General features: G+C 31.5%; 1 protein-coding gene and 1 long non-coding RNA gene across 4 annotated transcripts; both read right to left on the bottom strand.

Moving 5' to 3' along the window:
- Positions 1 to 539: 539 nt before the first annotated feature.
- On the bottom strand, positions 540 to 4,190 carry LOC134694777 (uncharacterized). Its single transcript, XM_063555828.1, has 2 exons — positions 3,892 to 4,190; positions 540 to 1,836 (listed from the first exon to the last, which is right to left on the bottom strand). The coding sequence occupies exons 1-2, from the start codon at positions 4,175 to 4,177 to the stop codon at positions 1,004 to 1,006; spliced, it is 1,119 nt and encodes a 372-aa protein (XP_063411898.1). The 5' UTR covers positions 4,178 to 4,190; the 3' UTR covers positions 540 to 1,003.
- A 700-nt stretch (positions 4,191 to 4,890) lies between these two features.
- On the bottom strand, positions 4,891 to 13,169 carry LOC134694775 (uncharacterized). 3 transcript variants are annotated; one of them, XR_010102604.1, is made up of 4 exons: positions 13,060 to 13,169; positions 8,027 to 8,167; positions 6,691 to 7,341; positions 4,891 to 4,981 (listed from the first exon to the last, which is right to left on the bottom strand). It is a non-coding gene; the product is annotated as an uncharacterized LOC134694775 (long non-coding RNA). The 3 variants fall into 3 exon arrangements; XR_010102605.1 differs by lacking the exon at positions 13,060 to 13,169 and adding an exon at positions 9,372 to 9,622; XR_010102603.1 differs by lacking the exon at positions 13,060 to 13,169 and having other exon boundaries at positions 8,027 to 8,212.
- Between the last annotated feature and the right edge of the window lie 8,695 nt (positions 13,170 to 21,864).

Here is a 21,864-nt window from a genome sequence, read left to right as displayed (position 1 = left end):
TTGTAAATCTTACTTTGGTGAACATTATTGCTGTTTACAGTTTATCTCCATCTATAATAATATTCAAGATAATAACCAAAAACAGTAAAATTTCCTTAAAATACCAATTTAGGGGCAGCAACCCAACAATGGATTGTCTGATTCATCTGAAAATTTCAGGGCAGATAGATCTTGACCTGATAAACAATTTTACCCCATTTCAGATTTGCTCTAAATGCTTTGGTTTTTGAGTTATAAGCCAAAAACTGCATTTTACCCCTATTTTCTATTTTTAACCATGGCGGCCATCTTGGATGGTTGGCCGAGTAATTATACACAAACTTCAAACTAGATACATCAATGATGATTGTGGCCAAGTTTGGATTAATATGGCCCAGTAGTTTCAGAGGAGAAGATTTAACGAAGTTAACGACGACGGACGCAGGACGACGACGACGACAACGACGACGACGGACGACGGACGACGGACGACGGACGGCGGACGCCAAGTGATGGGAAAAGCTCACTTGGCCTTTTAGGCCAGGTGAGCTAAAAATGAAGTGGATATAAGCAATTATAAGCAAACACAATTTTATATTTGGTTAATGCAAGAATATTTTGTACTACCAAATTATAAAGCATTAAAAGTCGTTTCTAATGAAACAGTCTTTGGATAGCAGAACCAGATTCTTTGAATATGGCAAATTTAAAGAAAGAATGTTTAGGATTTGTACGACCTTTCGGAAAATATTTACACGGTCAATTAAAAGTTTCTAAATGTATGCTACTTCAGAACATATAGGTTAGCATTTTGAATTACAATAATATTTAAAACATATATTTATAGATTGCAAAGGGTCTTAACTTATCCACAAATATAAAACATTATTCTGAATAATGTATCGAACATAGGAACAATTTGCATTTTGAAATTCTTTACAAGATATACAACTGGTTTCATTTCAACATAAAAATGTCTATTTTGGATTTCAATCTGGAATAATCTACACATTTTTATGCCAGATTATTTAACATTTACTATTGACACTTTACCGGTTTTATTACAGACAAGAAGTAAGTTATCATGTTTGGCAAAATGAATTCCTCTTGGAAGAGTCAACTCACTTGACCTATTCAGAATTTCTCTGTATTTTTTCCCGCCACTTAAGACTAGTAAGACAGTATGCGCACTCAAACAAGACACAAACGCATTTCCATTTCCATCACTCGTGACACCTAGCAAACATGAATATTTGTCATCAGAAAACTGCCATTGAATTGTTCCATTTAAACCACAACAGTATAAAATAGATTCGGCCGTGTAGAATAACTTTCCACCGTTCACTGTGATGTAGCGAACGCTATCGGAATAAATTGGTATGACGTTGCTTTTCTGAAATTCGTTTTGATTATCGCGATCTATAACTTGCACATCAACTTTACTACCATTTTTGAAAGCGGCATATAGCTTGTTATCATAAAATGAAACACCATAGCAACAACCGCTTGTTTGTACTGTCCTGGATACTTCCTTAGTTGTCAAACTTATAATTTTAATGTCCCAGTCCCATTCTGAAGATACTGCTACGGTATCGTTGTCTATCGCAGTGACATATCGTGGTTTTTCTGACAGAGATATATAATCGGTAGCATCATTGGTTGTATCATATATAAGTATTCCTTTACTATCCGTGAACACCATTTTCGTGCTGAGAATTGTGCAATCTGAAATGTCCCAATACCCGTCATCTTGAGATTTCAAATCGAATTTTCTGTTGAGACTTACGGACAGAAACAGGTTATATCCCTCAGCTCTTTGTGCATATTTGACAAGTTCTTCCTGTGATGGTGGATTTTCTAAAATAAAGATAGTGATAAAAACATGAAAAAATTTTATCTTTGAAAAGAGGGGCGAAAGATACCAAATGGACAATCAAACTCATAAATCGAAAATAAACTGACAACGCCATAGCTAAAAAAAAAACAAAAAAAAACAGACAGACAAACAATAGTACCCATGACACAACATTGAAAAAAACAAAGAATAAGCAATATGAACCCCACCAAAAACTGGATGTGATCTCACGTGCTCTGGAAAGGTTCGCAGATTCTGCTCCACATGTGGCAACCGTCGTGTTGCTCATTTTAACATACAAATCGAACATAATCAATTATTCACAGGAGCATTCCGGTATATCTCAATACAGTGTTTATAAAACATTTTGAAATAGATGTCATTTTTGTTATTTGCGTACTATGTGTGCTGTTTCTTTGACGTAATAACATATGCGATGTTAATATATTAGGCCTTTTCAAATTTTTTGGATTCGGTCGTCACTGATGAGTCTTTTGTAGACGAAACGTCTGTCTGGCGTACTAGTATATACACAATTTAGTCCTGGTATCTATGATGAGTTTATTTACTACCACTGGGTCGATGCCACTGCTGGTGGAGATACATTTTCCCGAGGGTATCACCAGCCTAGTAGTCAGCACTTTTGTGCTGACATGAATTATCATTGATATGGTTATATTTATAAATTTACTGTTCACAAAATTTCACAAAATTTTGAATTTTTAAATACTGAGGCTTTTCTACCTCAGTAATATATTTTACCTTAGCTGTATTTGGCAAAACTTTTGGAAAGTTTGGTCCTCAATGCTCTTCAATTTCGTACTTTATTTGACATTTTGATTTTGTTTTTGGATTCGGGCGTCACTGATGGTATCAATGATATTTCATGTCAGATAAATAAAACAAAATCTGACTATTTGGCTGGTGAAACCCTCAGGGCATTATATCCTCACAAGCAGTGGCATCGACCCAGTTGTAGTAAATAAACTCATCATAGATACCAGGACTAAATTTTGTATATACGCCAGACGCGCGTTTCTTCTACAAAAGACTCCAGTGACGCTTCAATCCAAAGAAGTTCCTAAGAGTTTTGCCAAATACAGCTAAGGTAATCTATGCCTGAGAAAGAAAAGCCTTAATATTTCAAAATTTTTTGAACAGTAAATTTATAAATATGACCATTCCAATGATAATTCATGTCAGCTCAAAAAAGCAGACTACTTGGCTGGTGATACCCTCGGGGAAATAAATCTCCACCAGCAGTGGCATCGACCCAGTAGTAGTAAATAAATCCATCATAGATACCAAGACGAAATTTTGTATATACGCAAGATGCGCGTTTCGTCTACAAAAGACTCATCAGTGACGCTCCAATCCAAAAAAGTTAAAGAGGCCATATAAAGTAAGAAGTGAAAGAGCATTGAGATTATTCAAGTTATATCTATGATGAGTTTATTTATCCTGTAGACGCACCTAGTTTTTTTCCGTTCAGGGTTCACGCGACTCCCTCAGTTATTGTTTGTCATCTTGATTTGGATCTCTCAAAACGATTTATGATAATTAAACATTGGGGTTATACTGTTAATTTAATTCATATGATAGTAATTAAGTAGCGTTGAAAAAAATCTGGATTTCTCTTAAACATTCTTTAAATCAGAATTTGAAAACGACACAAGGTTAGATATGTCAACTATATTATTTGAATTGTTATTACAAAACAATTACAAATGTAGAAGGAAGGAAATGTAACCGGTATATAAACTAAGATCTTTAGCTAATACCATAAACATACAAATATTCGAACAAACAAACAATCAAACAAACGAACGATAAGACCCGAAAACACTATCAAAAATCAAAACACAATACTTAAAACGAAGGTTTAGCAACCCAAAGATCACCGAAAAATTAGGAAGAATTCAAGTGCTCATGAAAGGATCAATAGTTCCTTCTCTTAAATTACCACTCATGGGCGCTCAGGAAACAAAAACAAGTTGTATACCTCGGTTCTGAAGTCATAGGTCATAAAAAAAATATGTAGTATAAAATACATGTACCTAGAGTTATTCTTTCGGCAAAACCAATAATGACGGTGTCAATTATTGAATTTGGAAATTGATTCTCCTCTTCAGGTATCAAAACTTTGAGTAATAACTTGAGCATTTTCTCCATGAATTGGTCTTTAGATTGGAGAGTTTGATCCCTGACTTTCACCATCAATACTATACGATTTGGCTGAATATCTTCAATTTCAGTCTGAAACAAGTTTTCACTGGAATTAACTCTTAAAAACTTTTCAGCCACTTCATTTCCATTAATCTCTCCTGTTACAATTAAATTCATCTTTTCCGCTTTTGACCCTGAAAAGGGTAAAAAAAATAACGCATTTAATTCATGAGACAATAACATTTTAATCACATATGGTTGCAATTGTGGCATGCTATTTATGTTTTTCTCGCATAATAATACACGAAATATGATACAAAAATAGAATTCGAAAACTGCCTTAATTTAAATGATTTAATCAGCGTCATGAGACAATAGTACGCCATTTCTATTGCCCTTTTGTTTGATCATTAATGTTTTCTAAGGTTACGACGATGTACATTTCATTCATGGTATCAACCATAAATGAATCCTTAATATACAAAACACTAACACTTTTTTTTATTCGATTTTTTTTTTTTTTTTTTTGGCAATTTGAATTTTATTCTGAAGCTGAAGCAAAGTTTTTAAATGTATGATGTTAAAGTTTGATGGCGGAGCAGGACACATAATTTCATACTACTATGTGCCACATAATAGCTCAACGATTCGCGTTTTTTTTTTCATTTAACACAATGGAGGCTGTCGAACATCAGAGAAACATGTTTAACACTTCGTAAGAATTAGATCTTGTTTGGAACAATTATCGTAATGCAATTTGATTAAGGCTTGTTTTAATAACTGTAATGTAAATAAACAATTGAAACGGTGGATTAATCATAGTCAAGTGGTTATTTTTATATTTAAGAAAGTATGAGGAATAAATTAAGAAAAAAGCACTGTCTAACTTGCCTTCTTTTATGATACGATCTATACACTCTCTACCAGATCTTCCGATGAAAAGATTAATAGAGGTTTCATTGCTTCTGCATGTTCTGCCCACTGAAAGAAATGAAATAAGTATAATATGGATTTAAATCAAGTGGCGTACTATTTATTCGTGTATATTCGAAGAGTCTAATTTTAGAAGATTTAGGAATATTATGATATTCGTGAATATTTTTTCTGTTCATTTGATAAAAACTCTTATTTAAGTATATAAAAAAAACATGTACTTCATTTAGCATTCGCGATTTAAATTTGCACTTAACGTAAAACTATCACTCCATAAACATGTGTGTCGAACAAATCATAATGAATACACGGTAGATTCAAGTACTATAACAGCATGAATGTTGCACAGCACAGACCTAGGCCAGCAATGGCCATTAAAGAAAAAAAACAGAGTATCAAAATAAGACATTTAATTGGCGATGCTCAGTTTATAAATATTTTTACATTGTTTCAAGCAGAAAATCAGCATCTTATCAATATTCAATTGTAATTGTCTGAATTCTTTACATCAAAATACTTGTTATGTAAAGATATGCCGGTGAAGTGACCAATCAAACACCACTGTCTCAGGTTATTTGGGATCCCGCTAAAATGCTTAGTCCCGCCACATTTGTATGTTTGTTACTTTCCCCAGTCAGGAAGCTGTTATTCAGTGATTGTCGTTTGTTGGTTCATGTGTTCCATATTTGTTTCTCGTTAATTTTTGTACATAAATGAGGCCGTTAGTTTTATCGTTTAAATTGCTTTATATTTGTAATTTCTGTGCCTTTTATAGCTGACCCTGCGGTATGGGCTTTGCTCATTGATGAAGGTCGTACGGTGAACTGTAGTTGTTAATTTCTGTGTCATTTGGAGATTTGCCTCATTGGCAATAATACCACGTCTTCCTTTATTAGCTCACCTGGCCAAAAGGGTCAAGTGAGCTTTTCTCATCACTTGGCGTCCGTCGTTCGTCGTCCGTCGTCGTCTTCGTCCGTAATTTTTTACAAAAATCTTCTCCTCTGAAACTACCGGGCCAAATTAAACCAAACTAAGCCACAATCATCATTGGGGTATTTAGTTTGAAAAATGTGTGGCGTGACCCGGCCAACTAACCAAGATGGCCACCACGGCTAAAAATAAAACATAGTGGTTAAATGCAGTTTTTGGCTTATAACTCAAAAACAAAAGCATTTAGAGCAAATCTGACAGAGGGTAAAATTGTTGAGCAGGTCAAGATCTATCTGCCCAGAAATTTTCAGATGAATTGAACAACCTGTTGTTGGGTTACTGCCCCTGAATTGGTAATTTTAAGGAAATTTTGCTGTTTTTGGTAATTATCTTGAATATTGTTATAGATGGAGATAAACTGTAAACAGCAATTATGTTCAGCAAAGTAAAGTTTACAAAGAAGTCAACATGACCGAATGGTCAGTTGACCCCCTAAGGAATTGTTGTCCTTTATAGTTAATTTTTAACAATTTTCATAATTTTTTTAAATACTTACATTTTCCACTGAAACTACTGGGCCAAGTTCATTATAGATAGAGATAATTGTAAGCAGCAAGAATGCTCAGTAAAGTAAAATGTACTAACACATCACCATCACCAAAACACAATTTTGTTATGAATCCATCTGCGTCCTTTGTTTAATATTCCCATAGACCAAGGTGAGCGACACAGGCTCTTTAGAGCCTCTAGTTTATAAATATGAAATACAGATAGAAGCCCCAAACATTTTAAGGATAACAATGAATTTAATATTTTTATTACCTTACCTTGCATGTTTTCAATTTGACGAGCTTTTTCAATACAGGTTTTTTATGTAGCTTTTATCGAACTTGTTACTTTCTATATTTGAAATCTTACACAGATATGCTTCGTCTGCTTGCTTATGCAAAAAAATATCGATTCGCTTCGCCACATCTTTGAATTCTTTGAACCAAGCGGCGAATTCTTCTCCCAATATTTCAAAACGAGGTCGTGAATAGAATAATTTGCTTCTCAGATAGATTCTTTGCAAATCATCACCTACTGATAAGTCGGAGTTTTCCGGAAATGTTTGCCACCCACAAGGAGGTTTCGGAAGTAATTGCCATACTATTTTGTAAATGAAATCAACGTCGCATTTATTGTACCCATTATACACAAGGCTATCAACCATGTCATTTTCTCTCTCTGTAAATGTGTGTCGAATAGAACCGTCTTGTAACAAATGAAATATCTCAGTTGGATTAATGATGTCGTGTACGAGATCTCGCGTGAGTTTTGGAAAAATATCCATAACAACCACGGACTCTTTGGCATATCTTTCATCATTCGTTTGATCTGATATTACCAAACTCTGTAATTGCGTGGCGAGAATATCTGGTTCTGACTCTTCATGACGGAAAAAACAGTTATCGTAATATTTACAGGTGCCTGGTCCCCTGTGATTAAAGTGAAACATTTGCTATGTATTTCTATGCATTTGAACATCCCTCACTTTAAATGGTTATGTTAAAGAGTTCTTGGGAATGCAAACGCAGAAAATCATTTAAGATGCTCGATATTTATGACGTGTTACACTCATTTGCAAATAATACATGTAACAAATCATTACGAAACAGCTAATAATTAGTCTGGTTTATCAATGTTAAACATGTCCCAAATGAAGCGGTCTGAAAATTTTGCATACCTTCCGCTTTTTAATAAAATTCTTATAATTTAGCTTAAATCAATCAAATGATTGTCAAAACATGCAACGCATTTCCCTTTTGTTTTTCAATTATTAGTTTAAACCTTACATATTATTTTTGGTGTCATTTAAATCGAATGTTCACCTTTTGAAATATATGTAGTTATCCGACAATATCATCAAATACTCCTGCTATTTTTTTGGAAGAGTATTAATCAATAATAGCTGTTTGAATAACACGACAGGTGACACATTTACCACATATAGAGCATATCTGCTGACCCTTCAGATTTTGGTTTGGTTCGTGATGTTAGTCTGTAGTTTTCTATGCTTTGTTTTGAATACTCTTGTATGTTTGTCTGTCTCCTTCTTTTTGCCATTGCATTGTCAGTTTATTTTCGTAAAGCCTTCTACCTACATTCGAAATGTTTACTAACCTGTAATTCCTGCATTTAGATCTTTGCGAAGAATCAATTTTTTGGTGAACGAATTTACATCGATCCCCATTTTTACATCCATTCCTTGTATTGAAGTACACGCATATTGGTTGGCTCATTCTACACTACAGGGAGATAACTCTGTAAAAATCAGATACACGTTTTAATCAAGTGGCTGATTCTACACTTAAGGAAATATTAAGGTTCTAAATGATCAAAATGATCAAATTAGTGTTTATAAAACTGCTATATATCCAATAAAAAATTTCCGAGTAGTGTTTGGTTCAAGTTTTTGAAATTTATATATTTTTGTCAAAGGGTCAAAGTAAATAATTTGTAAAGCTTTTATGCAAATTAAACGAGCCAAATTAATTTTAGTCAAGGTATTTGGTACCACCTGAAGCTGTCTAAGAAAAAAGAAATATGAATTTAAAGCAATTATGCTCTCATGATAAGATTTGTTCTAACGTTGATTTAAATGTTAGTCATTTTTTTTATTTAGATACGATCAAGTAAGATTTTATGTTTGCATTTTGTCAATTATTTTAGGTACCGGCTGACGTTTTGCTTAGTATTTTTATAATACATAAGTCTAGATTAATTATATATAAATAAGTTGCATAGATATTTCAACTTAAACTGAAAAGTTGTGGTATATATGCTCTGCCGAAAAGTGATTTTTTTTAGGTTAAACGAGATATATAGTACCACATATGATTGAAGGAGATAGCTTTTCTTACGTTTTTTAGAAATTATTAGGGAGGATGGTTCATTTCTATCTCCTTAGTACAAAGTAAAATGGGGGAATGAACGCTAAAATCTACAAAGTCAACACAGATATCCTTAACTTTATTTTCAAAATTAAAAGTAGTGTGGTTATAATTAGTTGTTTTTTTTCATTATCTCATCCTGGTCCAGTATCATCTCAACCTGTGAAATCATAAGAGAACAAAAGAAATATTCGTAAAATGCATTAAGTTACATTCAATACATATAGGATAATAGCACGGGGGGGGGGGGGTCTCTTCCTATATAAAGGTATATACATATGTGCCGCTGGAATGGGTCCCTTTTTTGATCCGTCAAATATATCAATGGGGTGCAATTTTACCGAGGAAATATATCAATAGGTAGTAATTGACCGATTGTGATATATCAATGAGTCATAAATATATGAATGGGTTATGATTTCGCTGTGAAATATATGTATAGGTAGGAATTTCACAATTATTCAATATATGAATGGGGGGGTGTTTTTAAAATCCCAGCTGCACACCTGTACCCAAAATCTCATGTTGAGACCCCCCCCCCCCCCCCCCCCGTGGATAATAGAACTCACACGTACCTGAATTCGGATAATTAGCTGCGAGCTTTCCTGGTGATGGAAAAAGCAACAGAGGCCAATCCTCTGAAGACATTCAATTTATAAATGGTTATTTTAGCGCGGGGTCGATACTTCTAAAACGATAGTTCCCAGGAGTCAATGCATGGACACTCAGTGGATTTATCACACACTATTCTGAACTTCTTTGTTGATAAATAATTGTTAATAAAACATATATGTCAGCTCCTTCAGAATATCAGACCTTTAGATAAATTAGCAAATCGTGTACGTCCTTTGCAGTTATAAAGCAATTATCTGTTCTATGCATTTACACTTTCCTGAATTATAGTCTTAACGTTTGACCCTTACTACAGAAGGCAAATCCATAAATTTAAAGTGCTTTATACGCACAGAATCTATATAAGATATGTCTATGTTTTACTGTCAATATTTCAAACGAATAATATTATACATTTTACAGGAGGAAGTTTAAAATTTGATTGGTTTACCTCACTGCTGTGTCATCCTTGGGAATTTAATCTTTTACGATTGTAAAACAATCAAGTAGTGTTGTATATACACTCATTTATACAAGGTATTTATTACAAGTAGTGTTTGTAAACAATGACTTTTGCTTTTTTCTCAATGAATTAAATTGTTTTACATTGTCTTATCGATCCTTTATATAGCTGACTATGCGGTAATGGCTTTGCTCATTGTTGAAGGCCGTACGTTGACCTATAGCTGTTAATGTGTCATTTTGGTCTTTGTATCGGTAGTTGTCTCATTGGTAATCATACCACATCTTCCTTTTTATAGGTTGTTTTGTATGACAATAAAGACAAATGACAATCACTATATTTCATCGTTTACATTTTTGAACATTAGTTGAACAGCAATGATTACATCAACATTATAGAAATAACATATAAGTAAAATATATGCAGTTATACAATCTTGAACTGAAATGTCTTCTATGAACATACTACGACATAAAAAAAATCAAAAATATAATACACTTATGGTAAAAAAAAAGATATCGAAAGAAAATATATTCGTATTTTCTCCTGTTGAGAGGTGTTATATATTCGTACCAATATCTTGACTCGTATGTGTGTAAACTATTTGGAACAAGCATTATTAACTTTCACCTTCTTGTAAACAAATTTGAACCTCCAAAAGCTTAATGCATGCAACAGTAGTATACCGCTGGTCAAAACTGGTAAATATGTGGACAAAAATCAAAATCGGGGTAACAAACTAAATCTGAAACGCATAAAATATCAAAGGAGAACATACAACGACACAATATTAAAATGTAACACACACAGAAGCGGACTAAGCATTAGACAAAATCCGATGGGAATAACAAATATAACATTAAAACCAAATACATGAATTTGGGATAGAAAAGTACCGTGACACGTCTTATAGTAATGTGAATACAAACTCAAATATAAGAGAAAACAAACAACACATCGGAAACACAACGTTAAAATTGTAAACACACAGAAACGAACTTTGATATATAAATGGCCATTACTTGACTTGGTACAAGACATTTTTTTTTTAAAAGAGTATCTATATTATCACTCTTTTAATTCAAAAGATAAATGATGTTCGTTTACTTGAATGATTATGTTAGGTGCAACAACTAAACACATCTAGAATTAAGCATTGGTACTATAAGTCAGTAAAGCATTAGTTAATGAACGTTTTAGGCATATAATAATGATAGGTTATGGAACTCCTTTTAGCGATATTCGACTCTTAAAAACGACTGCAAAAGGCTAACTTTGACATTTACCCGATATTTAACTTTGGCATTATATTTGTCTAAAATCGTCAGAAAAAAAATCAAATCTGCCTTAATGTTGATAATGGCATTTTTATAAGCTATCGGAGTGTACTATGAAAAGGAAAGTGTGTGATATAGGGCAAGCTATTTTACCCTGTATTGTAGATCCTCAAATGACAGGATGTACATATCGATATTTACAACTTCTTCCGTTATGACTTATATTTCACAACCACATACATATACTCATACATAAGCATGTGATATAGAACAAGTAAATGGTTCGTAACTATTTACAAGAAAAAATATATATTACTGGTAATCAAAATTATAATTTACGTTCAGCTGATGAAAAGATATTAAATTTTCCAAAACCAAAAACGATTTAAAAAAACCAACATTTACACATTCAGGTTCTCAAATATGGAACAGTTTACCAAATGAAATAAAAAATATTAATACACTTGTATCTTTTAAACAAAATGTTACAAATGTTTCATCAGTTGTGCAAATTAATATGCTTTTTCATTATTATCTAGATACATTGTATATTGTGTAAAATACGTCATTATATTACTGTATGTGCATTATTTTGAGAACTCTCAGGTAGATTAATTTTAACTGATTAGATCATCATCTTGAAATAGAGATTATTTATTTATTTATTTATATTTATACAGTAAAGTGCAATACTATACGACATAATATAAAATAAAACACCTGCTAAACAACTGATTTGTTTTATCGAAAAGATGTGAACAATACAACTTGTGTACACAAAACATGTTTTACATGGGTAGTATTTGGTATAAATTGTCTTTTGCCATTTTCACAAACCGGTATGTAATTTGATATATCAACTTAGTAGTTAGTTATGATTTAGATCTTCTGCTTTATAAGTTATTCCATTGTAAGAAATTACTCATGCTTTTAGTCATTAGGAACGTATTTAGGTACCTTAGCCTGTGTTAGTGAAAACATCTTCTCATATATACACTGAAAACTTGATTTTTTTATGCTTATCCCCTTTTAACAAAGATGCTATTTATTCAAAAGAAAACGTGCAATTAAAAAAGCAAACTTAAAGCTTTTTTTCTAAACTATGACTACTCTATGTTTATAAACATATGGATAGAAAATCTCAGTCAGGAATTTTCAAAGTAGAGGCTCTAAGAGCCTATGTCTCTCACCTGATTCTACTTTGGTTTCCGAAAAAATGTAAAAATAGGTTAAAATCAAATGTGATATCTTTATAATGATTGAGGCTAAATTTGGTTAACTATCAGTCCCCTTATCTAATCAAATCTCCTGGTGGCCATCCTGAACAGTAAATCGACAACAAAGTAGCAATATTTTATCAGTAATGCAGATAATGCACATTTATGCCATGTTTGGACATGGTTTCATTCTATTCATTTTGACTTTAGAAGAAGCATTTGTATGTTTTCCCCATAAGCTCTTATGTTTAATTCACTCTTCTGCTGGTGGCCATCTTGAGCAGTAGTTTGCCTACAAAATTTCTACACTTGGTCAGAATCTCATAAGGAACAGTCGTTCCATGTTTAATTTGATTTTTTTCAGTGGTTCGCTAGAAGAAGTTCAAAATGTTGTAGGTTAACGACTGACGACAAGTAAGGAGAAAGCTTACTTAACCTTTAAGGTCACGTGAGATAAACAATATGTGTGGAGTGTACGTTTGTTATACAAGCTAAGCAGACGGATGTACCATGGTTTAGTAGAAAAGTTCGTTATTTGCTGACAAACTCAATATTCTTCGTTCCGTGGTTGACAAAATGACAAAATGACACAGGATAACACTCTGTGGATCAATCCGATGATAGATAGAAAACCCGTAAGTTTTTAAAGTAAACAAAGAAATCTTATGTCAAAAAATCAAAACATTTGTCCTACCTTCAAGTTGGAAAACTATGATTGTAAAAATGTATCCTAATTCTTGACGTGTGTTTTAATTTCATATAATTGAACTGTTTTATTTAAAGTGTCAAAATCCCGTTACAATATACCATTTCCGTCCTTGTATGATTCAACTTTTTATATAATGTGTTAAATAATTGAATTGCGTGCGTAATTGAGATTTTATAAATAAATGAAAAGTTATTGACACATGATTAAAACTTTTTGATATTTTTTCAAGATAGTAAGAACGTTTCCGAAATCATCGCGGACAGTGTATCTTGTGTATTTTGCTGATGAACAGACATATTTTCATCATCTTTTTATACCTATTCTTAATTCTAAAATCCCTCATTCATATACATTTTAGTTCAATGTATCTTAAAAATTGTGGCCAAAACGCATATATCTGAGAGGTGTTTCTGTGAGATGTATTTGTGACGTGGGTGAATCTGTGATGTGTATCTGGAAGGTATATATGTAAGGTGTATATGTGATGTGTGTTTGTGAGATGTATCTGTAAGGTGTATCTGTGAGGTGTATCTGTGAGGTGTATCTGTAAGGTGGATCTGAAAGGTGTATATGTGAGGTGTGTTTGTAAGATGTATATGAAAGGTGTATATGTGTGGTGTTCAAGACGAATAAATCAAACTAATGACATGTTTGGGTTTTTTATTTTGTAAATTCACCGTTTTCGAATCTAATGCATTCTGGGATATATTTTCAAAAGTGTAAACCAACACATTATCATTGGTTTAAATTGTTCAAAACAATGGAAATATATCCAATGGCGTAAAGTTATTTTCATTTTGGTGTAAGAACAATAAGATTACCAATAGCCAATGACTCTGAGGAGGCAAATTTGTTGTCAATATAATAGAATGGTATGCGACTGTAACAAAAAGTGAGATGAATTGCAAGCTATAAAACCTTGCACCGTGTTGTATACTCGATATTTTGATATTCTACCTTTGACATGTAGTTTGAAACGAACTTTACGCAAACTATGCGTAAATGTTTGAATAGATGTAAGTGTTAACCAACTTATTTTCGTAAACGATATTTTTTCGCGAGTTTAAAATGAACGCAAACATAATTTGTTGCAAATACGTAAAACTTAGATGTAACTTTATATTTTGAAATACATCAAACAAAATATCAAATCGCGATATCAAATCGTCCCGAATTTACCTTAAAAGGACTAGCAAAAGTGAAATGTTAAATACGTATCAAAAAGTAAATAGATTTTTCTTTACGATAAAGGAAAAAAAATTAAAAAAAACACAACTTTACAAAAGCACAATTATGGACAAATTAAATTGACCTTTGTTATATGATTGACCAACAACAGTTGTTTGTCATTTTCGCAATGTATGAAGTTAGCAGTCGGTTCATTATTCGATATTCGATATTAAAAATCAAACCGGCTGCTAGCACTCGGTTTGAATTGGATATCCAAAATTTATTTGAAAATCATGAAAAACTAAATGCTTGATAACATTAAAAGCATGATTTTCATGGTTAAAAGGACTGATAAGATACATAGGATTTCGTTTAATTACCTTTTCAAGCTGTCGTTAATTCCAGTTATCCAAGTATATAAACTATTTTCTAAGTTGCATATTTCTCTGCATGTAATATAGAGTTTCATCAATTAAACATATTCATAGATGCACTTTTATATATGACATCTCTAAATAGTTATCAAAGGTACCACGATTATAATTTAGTACACAAGACGCGCGATTCGTCTACATACATGTAAGACGCATCAGTGACGCTCATAAAAAAATACCTATAAAGCGAAACAAGTACAAAATTGAAGAGCATTGAGGGTCAAAAATTCCAAAAAGTTGTGCCGAATACCGATAACTCTAGAAACATTTAGAAATATAATAAAAAAACTTCCAAAATAGAGGTTTATAGTGAAAACCTACCTGAGACCGTTTAAATGAGGATGAAACCCTCCTGGTTTTTCATTGTCTATAAAATTCAAATAAATCATAGAATCTGTATATGTTAAGGTTGTATTAGAAGGATTTTCTAGAATAATGTCATCTTCGATATCTACGGAGGACTTAGATTGTCACTTTTCAGTCCTTTTGATATACCCCTTATATATACATAGTATATGATTTCGTCGAATTTTATGGACGTTGGAATATGAGGGTTTCATCGTCATTTAAGCGGCTTCAGGTAGGTTTTCACTATATATTTTATATATCCAACTGGCACGTTGGGCCCTCCGTAAACAGAGAAGACAGGAAGATTACCCTTATTCCTTAAAGTCACGTTCGTATATAACTATCTAATAACTGTCTGCATAATATTGGAAAGATTGAGAGATCAGGGGGCTCTAACCATTGTCCTGTGGACTTTGTCCGTTTTTTGGTTTTTTTTTTATAATTATTATTTAGACATAACTTTTCAGTTTTTATGTCGGTTTGTTGATAAAAATATATATAACAAGGAGACAGATATGCAATTTAAATAAGCATTAATAAGGGGTTATAGTTGAGAAAAACAAGAGTTTAAGACAACCAAAGGGGGCACGAAAACTATTTTCTACGTATCTTTTCACTCCTTTCAACGATGAAAATGGTGCTTTCAATGTTATCAAATATTGTATATGTTTTTCAACTTAAGTTGAATTTCAAACCGACTGCTAGCAGCCGATTGGATATTGAATATCGAATGACGAATAACGAACCGGCCGCTAACCACATCTCTATCTTTTGTCAAATATCAACGGAAACTGTTTTCTATGAGGTTAAATGAAAAATACATAAAATTTCATCTATTTTTAAATTTAAGCATATGTTTGATAGTGGATTGAGAAAGAATCGATTTCATTTTATTAATCCCTGTCCACTTAGCGGGTGCGAGTGCTGCCTTGTAGCAGCATTAGCCTGCTCTTTTTCAAAATCTACATTCATTCCATTGAATTACCGTAAATTCCTAATGATATATAAATGTATAATTTCACATTTGATATGAACTAGGTTATTTCACTACTCTGACGTCATGCAACAATATGTCCTGTTTTGAATGACATCGCATCAAAAAATTGTATATCGTGAATGCGTAGAAAAAAATATATAGTTACTAACTTCTAATTTTCTAACTTATTCCATTAAAAAGTCCATTTTCAATGTAATAAAAAGAGTAACAAATTAAAGAATTTAAATGTCGAAAAATATTTAACATGCGACCAAACACCACTGATAAATATCTGATTGACTACGCGCACTCATGAATAAATGGGTCACTATTTGAATATTTTTGTATTTGAATTGTTCGATTACCATTTCTATAAAGTAAAACTGACTGTTAAGTGATTTGTTATGATAAGTTATATTATAACAAAAAAGGTAGCTGTAACACGTTTGTGGTGTAATTGAAATTAAAAAAATAGAGAGCCGTGGTATAGTGGTTATTGCATCGGACGTTTAACTTAAAGATTCCTGGTTCGTTCAATACCCGTTCCGGGTTGAAAATTGTAGGGTCTTAATGCTCGGGTATCCCTTGATACCATTTGTGAGTATGGTCCTGAGAATACGATGATAGTCCGTCGGAAGGAGACGATAAATGGCTGACCCGTGTTAAGAGAGAGCCATATCTTTTGCACGTTTAAGGCACCCTTGTAGATTTCGATAAAGAGTAAGGAGATTGTATCCCAGTAATAAATTACCTGAGCCCTATTTAACAGAACGTTTTGGAAATTTGAATCCCCAATGCTTTTCAACTTTGTTCTTGTTTGGCTTTATAACTTTCTTGATCTGAGCGTCACTGATGAGTCTTATGTAGACGAAATACGTGTCTTTTGTATTAAATTATAATCCTGGTACCTTTGATAACTAATTGCAATAATTTGTTTCCCAATCCACTTTAAAGAAATATGTTAAAACTAAATTTATTCGACAATCATTTGTTATATGGCATCTTGACTTCGTTCATTTCAAATAAACAGAGAAGAAACATAATGTTCTTTTCATATGAACTATCGTCTTTCAAAGATAGAAATTAAATACATAACAAAAATATCTTAGTTTATGCATTATTTTCATAGATATGTGACAAAAAACCTTAAAATACCAAACTGAAAGGAAATTGTACACGGACAGTCCAAATTCCTTTGTCATATGATAATATCTGCTACACATACACATCAAACAAATGAAAAATCGACTGTCATATTTCTGACATGGAAAATGCATTTCCCTATGTAGAAAATGTAGTAGATTAAATCTAGTTTGATAGTTATCTCAACCTCACACTTGTATGACAGTCGCATACAATATACACCATATTGACAACGATGTATATACAAACAGACATAATATGTCAAACTTTAAAATTGGAGGTCAGCAGTCAACAATCTTCAAAATATTAACACAAATAACTGTTACAACAAAGAAAATCAAAATTGCATAAAGGCACAGTCTGAGGGCAAAGTACATAAGAAAAAATGATTTACAATTACTCAAAATTTACCATAACAAAACAACACAATATTGGGATGCATAAGAACCAATCCACGTCATAACTATAAACCAAAAACTGAATAAACATTCATTCAAATGTCAGCACATGTAGATAGTTATTACGATTCTAGATAGTCATCTACATCTTCAGAAATAATTAGTCTGTTTTTATGGTAGGTAATATGTTAATAAGAGATAATCGTCTGCATCATAGGAACGTTGAACATTTTCATGATGAAAGGTAATATTATATAATGAAATGACTTTTCATGCTAAAGTTTAATCAGAAGTATTTTTATTACCTCCCTTATCATACTGTTTGAATATAGAACAGTACAACAAACTATCAATTAGTAACTGCATTTTTTACAAACATTTTTCAAATCAGATTGCCCTATTATTCTAGTATAATGTATGATTTCCAATAAGCTGATTATCCAATAGAGGTCATACTATGGAGTCATTTGTTTTCGTTGGTACCAATTTTCGTTGTTTGCTAAAAGGTTGTATTTACATGAATATTTAATTTCGTAGCATTGCAAATATCTGCATACAATGCCAATTGAAATATGTTATTCTTTGAACATTTAAATTATTGGGTCACACATGTATCCACGAAACCCACGAACATTGATAACCCAATAAATCAATAACTGTGAACCATTAAAGAACTAACATAGTCATTTAAAAATATTCAGAATAATATCTTCAATTTCTAAAACATTTTGGCGTTATTTTTTATGTAAACTTTGAGTTATAATAGTAAAAGTTATTTTGACACGTGTATCAGATTTTTTTAACTAGCTATCCAAAACAGTAGTTCACATTTTGATTCACATATCTATTTAAAATGTTATCTTTGACTGTTAACTATTAATACCATTGTGTCGATGAAACAGCTGTTCGACGTTTCGTCCCCGAGGGTATCAACAGCCTAGTAGTCAGCACTTTGGTGTTGAACTGAATATCAATAATATTGTCATTTTTTATAAAATGTCATGTTTTACAAATTACGAATGTTCGAAACACTCAGGATTTTCTAAATTACGATTTTTGGTTCTCAGTTCTCATCAGCGTCGTCCTTATTTGGCTTTATAACTTTTTTTATCTGCGCTTCACTGGTGTTCTTAAGACGAAACGCGTGTCTGGCGTATTAAAAGTTAACCCTGGTACCTTTAATAACTATAAGTAATGCATGGTAGCGTTGTAAATATCTACCGAAAAATATTTATACTGATCGTTAAAGATTAAGTTGTAATAATATAAAGATAGTTTCGCTTGATGTTTATGATATTTTCAAAGTTAGTTCAAGTTAAATCATTTGTAAAAAGTCATATTTACATCGTGCACTTGCAAATAGAAAAGAAACAACACTTCTTACACGAATTTATATTCTTTAAAGATTGAAATGAACACTAGTATAAAGAATCGTATTTTAAACACATAAGTTTAAACTGTTTTTCATAATTATGTATTTTTTACAAATATCAGCACATGGTGTTAGTGATGGCTATAACAGATAATCATCTGCACAAGCTGAAATATTTATATTATTGTTGTAGGTAATATATTAAACATTATCGTCTTGCTCATGGCAAAGTTGAACGACTTCGTCACTTTTCATGCTAACTGTTTATAAATCGTATTTCTATTACTCCCCTTACCATGCTTTATAAATTAACAAAAGTAAAACAAACTACAATGTACTATTATAAATAAATCAAAAGTAGTTACCATTATTTTACACACATTTCTCAAATCAAATTGACCTCTTATTTTGTTTGAATAGGAATATACGATGTATGGTTTCCAGTGAGATGAGTATCCAATAGTGGCCATAACTGTGAAAACAAACAAAAAAAACAATATGTCTTTGAAAATAATAAGGAAAATATTTTTGCCGTTATTTCTTCGTGTTAACTTTGAGCTATAATACTGAAAGTGATTTTCACACATGTATTTACAGCTTAATTTTTAACAGATTTTTGGTTATATCAATTTAAATATTATACTTATTTGTTTTGATCAGCAGTAATATATTTTATTTAGATAATAAGCAAAAATCTTAACCAAAGGTAACATCATATGTTTTTATCTGTCAGATGCTAAGAAATTATCGACTACGTTGAAATTTATTATCTTCAATACTATTACTACTGTGATGTTATATAATATATGTGTTAACGTATGCAAGTTTTTATTTGATGACTTTTCAAAACAGTTTTTTTCATTTTCCCTTTTCAAATTTATTTTTCATCCCGTATCAACGGAAAATATTGTTAGTAATGGTAGAGTTGAAGACATCTACCGACGCATATTTGTTACGAACAAACCTAAAAAATAGTTGCGCTGATTTCTGATGTAGCAAAAGCTTTTTTTAGTGAAATCATTTGTACCAGCCATTTTGACGTTGTTCATTCGACTTATTAAATAAAGATTATACACTTTTAATTGAATTTATATTATATTAACTGATTGAAATAAACTGCAGCAAATAATTTTATTTCTATATCATTTATCTATAGTTTATACAACTTTTTGATAGTTTTGTACTTTTATCAAATATCAACACAGGCTGTTGACCATATATTTGTTTACGTATGCATGTACTTATTTTCAATCCTTTTACAACAGTAGTATATTTGCTCTTCATCAATGTACTTTTAATCACATATTAACGTAAATTGCTAGTTATTAAGTTAATAGAAGAGTCATAAACATAATATGTAGCATATATATACTGATCGTTATAGATAATGTTGTAATAAACATAAAAATAGTTTTACTTGATGTTTATGATGTATTTACAGTTATTTTTAGTTAAATCTTGTGTAAAACGTCATGTGGAATGTGTAAAACGTCATGTGGACATCGTGCATTTGCAAAAATAAATCAAAGGTACCAGGATTATAATTTAGTACGCCAGTCTACATAAGTCTCATAAGTGACGCTCATATCAAAACAGTTATAAAGCCAAACAAGTACAAAGTTGTAGAGCATTGAGGATTTAAAATTCCAAAAAGTTGTGCAAAATACGGCTAAGGTAATCTAAAAAGAGAAAAAAAATGGTCTTCTTACATTAATTTATATTTCATATTTTATAGAAACACAGGATGTTGACCATTTCTTTATGTATACATGCAAGTTTTTATTTTCAAACCATTCAAAACAGTAGCGGATTTGTCCTTCATAAATGTACTTTGAATCACATATTAACGGAAAGTGAAGTTAATGGAAGATTCATACACATAATCTGTAACGTATATATAATGTTGTAATAAATATAAAAATAGTTTCAGTTGATGTTTGTGGTAAATACAAAGTTATATTTAAATAATTTGTAAAAAGCCCTGTTGACATCGTGTGTTTGCAAATAAAAAAGAGAAAGCAATGAACTTCCTACACAAGATTGAAATGCACATCAGGAAATAGTTTTATTTTTATAAAGTTAGTTTAAACTACTTTTTTATATTTGTGTATTTTTAACATTTTATTAGTGGTAACGATAATGAAATATCATCAACAACAGCTGATATATTTATACTGATTTTAGAGATTATGTTATAATAAACATCAAAAGACTTTAGCTTGATGTTTGTGATTGTGATGTATAAAACTTTGTTTTTAGTTGAATCATATGTAAAACGTCATGTGGACATCGAGCTATTGCAAATAAAAAATAGAAAACTATATATAAACATGTTTCTCGAATTAATTATCTTAAATGATTAAAGTAAACACCAGGAAAGAATCTTATTTTATTAACATTAGTTTAAACTTCTTTTTAATATGATAATAATTGTATATTTTTAACAAATGTCAGCACAGGATATTAGTAATAAGGATAAGAAATAATCATCAGCAAGAGCTAAAATATATATACTGATTATAAGAGAGAATGTTGTAACAAACATAAAAATAAATTCAGTTGATGTTTGTAGTAAATGAAAAGTTATTTTTAGTTAAATCATTTGTAAAAAGCCTAGTCGACATCGTACATTTGCAAATAAAAAAGAGAAAACAATGCACTTTTTAAACGAATTATATTTTTAAAAGATTGAAATGAACACCAGTAAAGAATTTTATTTTCTTAACAATTATTAAGTTTTCTTTACTTTTCCATATGATGTTTTTAACGAATATCAGCACAGGATGTTAAGTGATGATAATAATGGAAAATCGTCAGCAATAGCTGAAACATCTATTCTGATTGTTAGCGATAATGTTGTAATACTCATAAAATCACTTGATGTGTAGGATGTATAAAAAAGTTGTTTTGAGTTAAATCATTTGTAAAAATCTATGCTGACATCGTTCA

Source organism: Mytilus trossulus, chromosome 13 (assembly GCF_036588685.1).
Source record: "Mytilus trossulus isolate FHL-02 chromosome 13, PNRI_Mtr1.1.1.hap1, whole genome shotgun sequence".
In the NCBI taxonomy this organism is placed as follows: Eukaryota; Metazoa; Mollusca; class Bivalvia; order Mytilida; family Mytilidae; genus Mytilus; species Mytilus trossulus.
The sequence above is the reverse complement of the archived record's forward strand: the minus strand, read 5'-3'. Positions and strand labels throughout refer to the sequence as shown.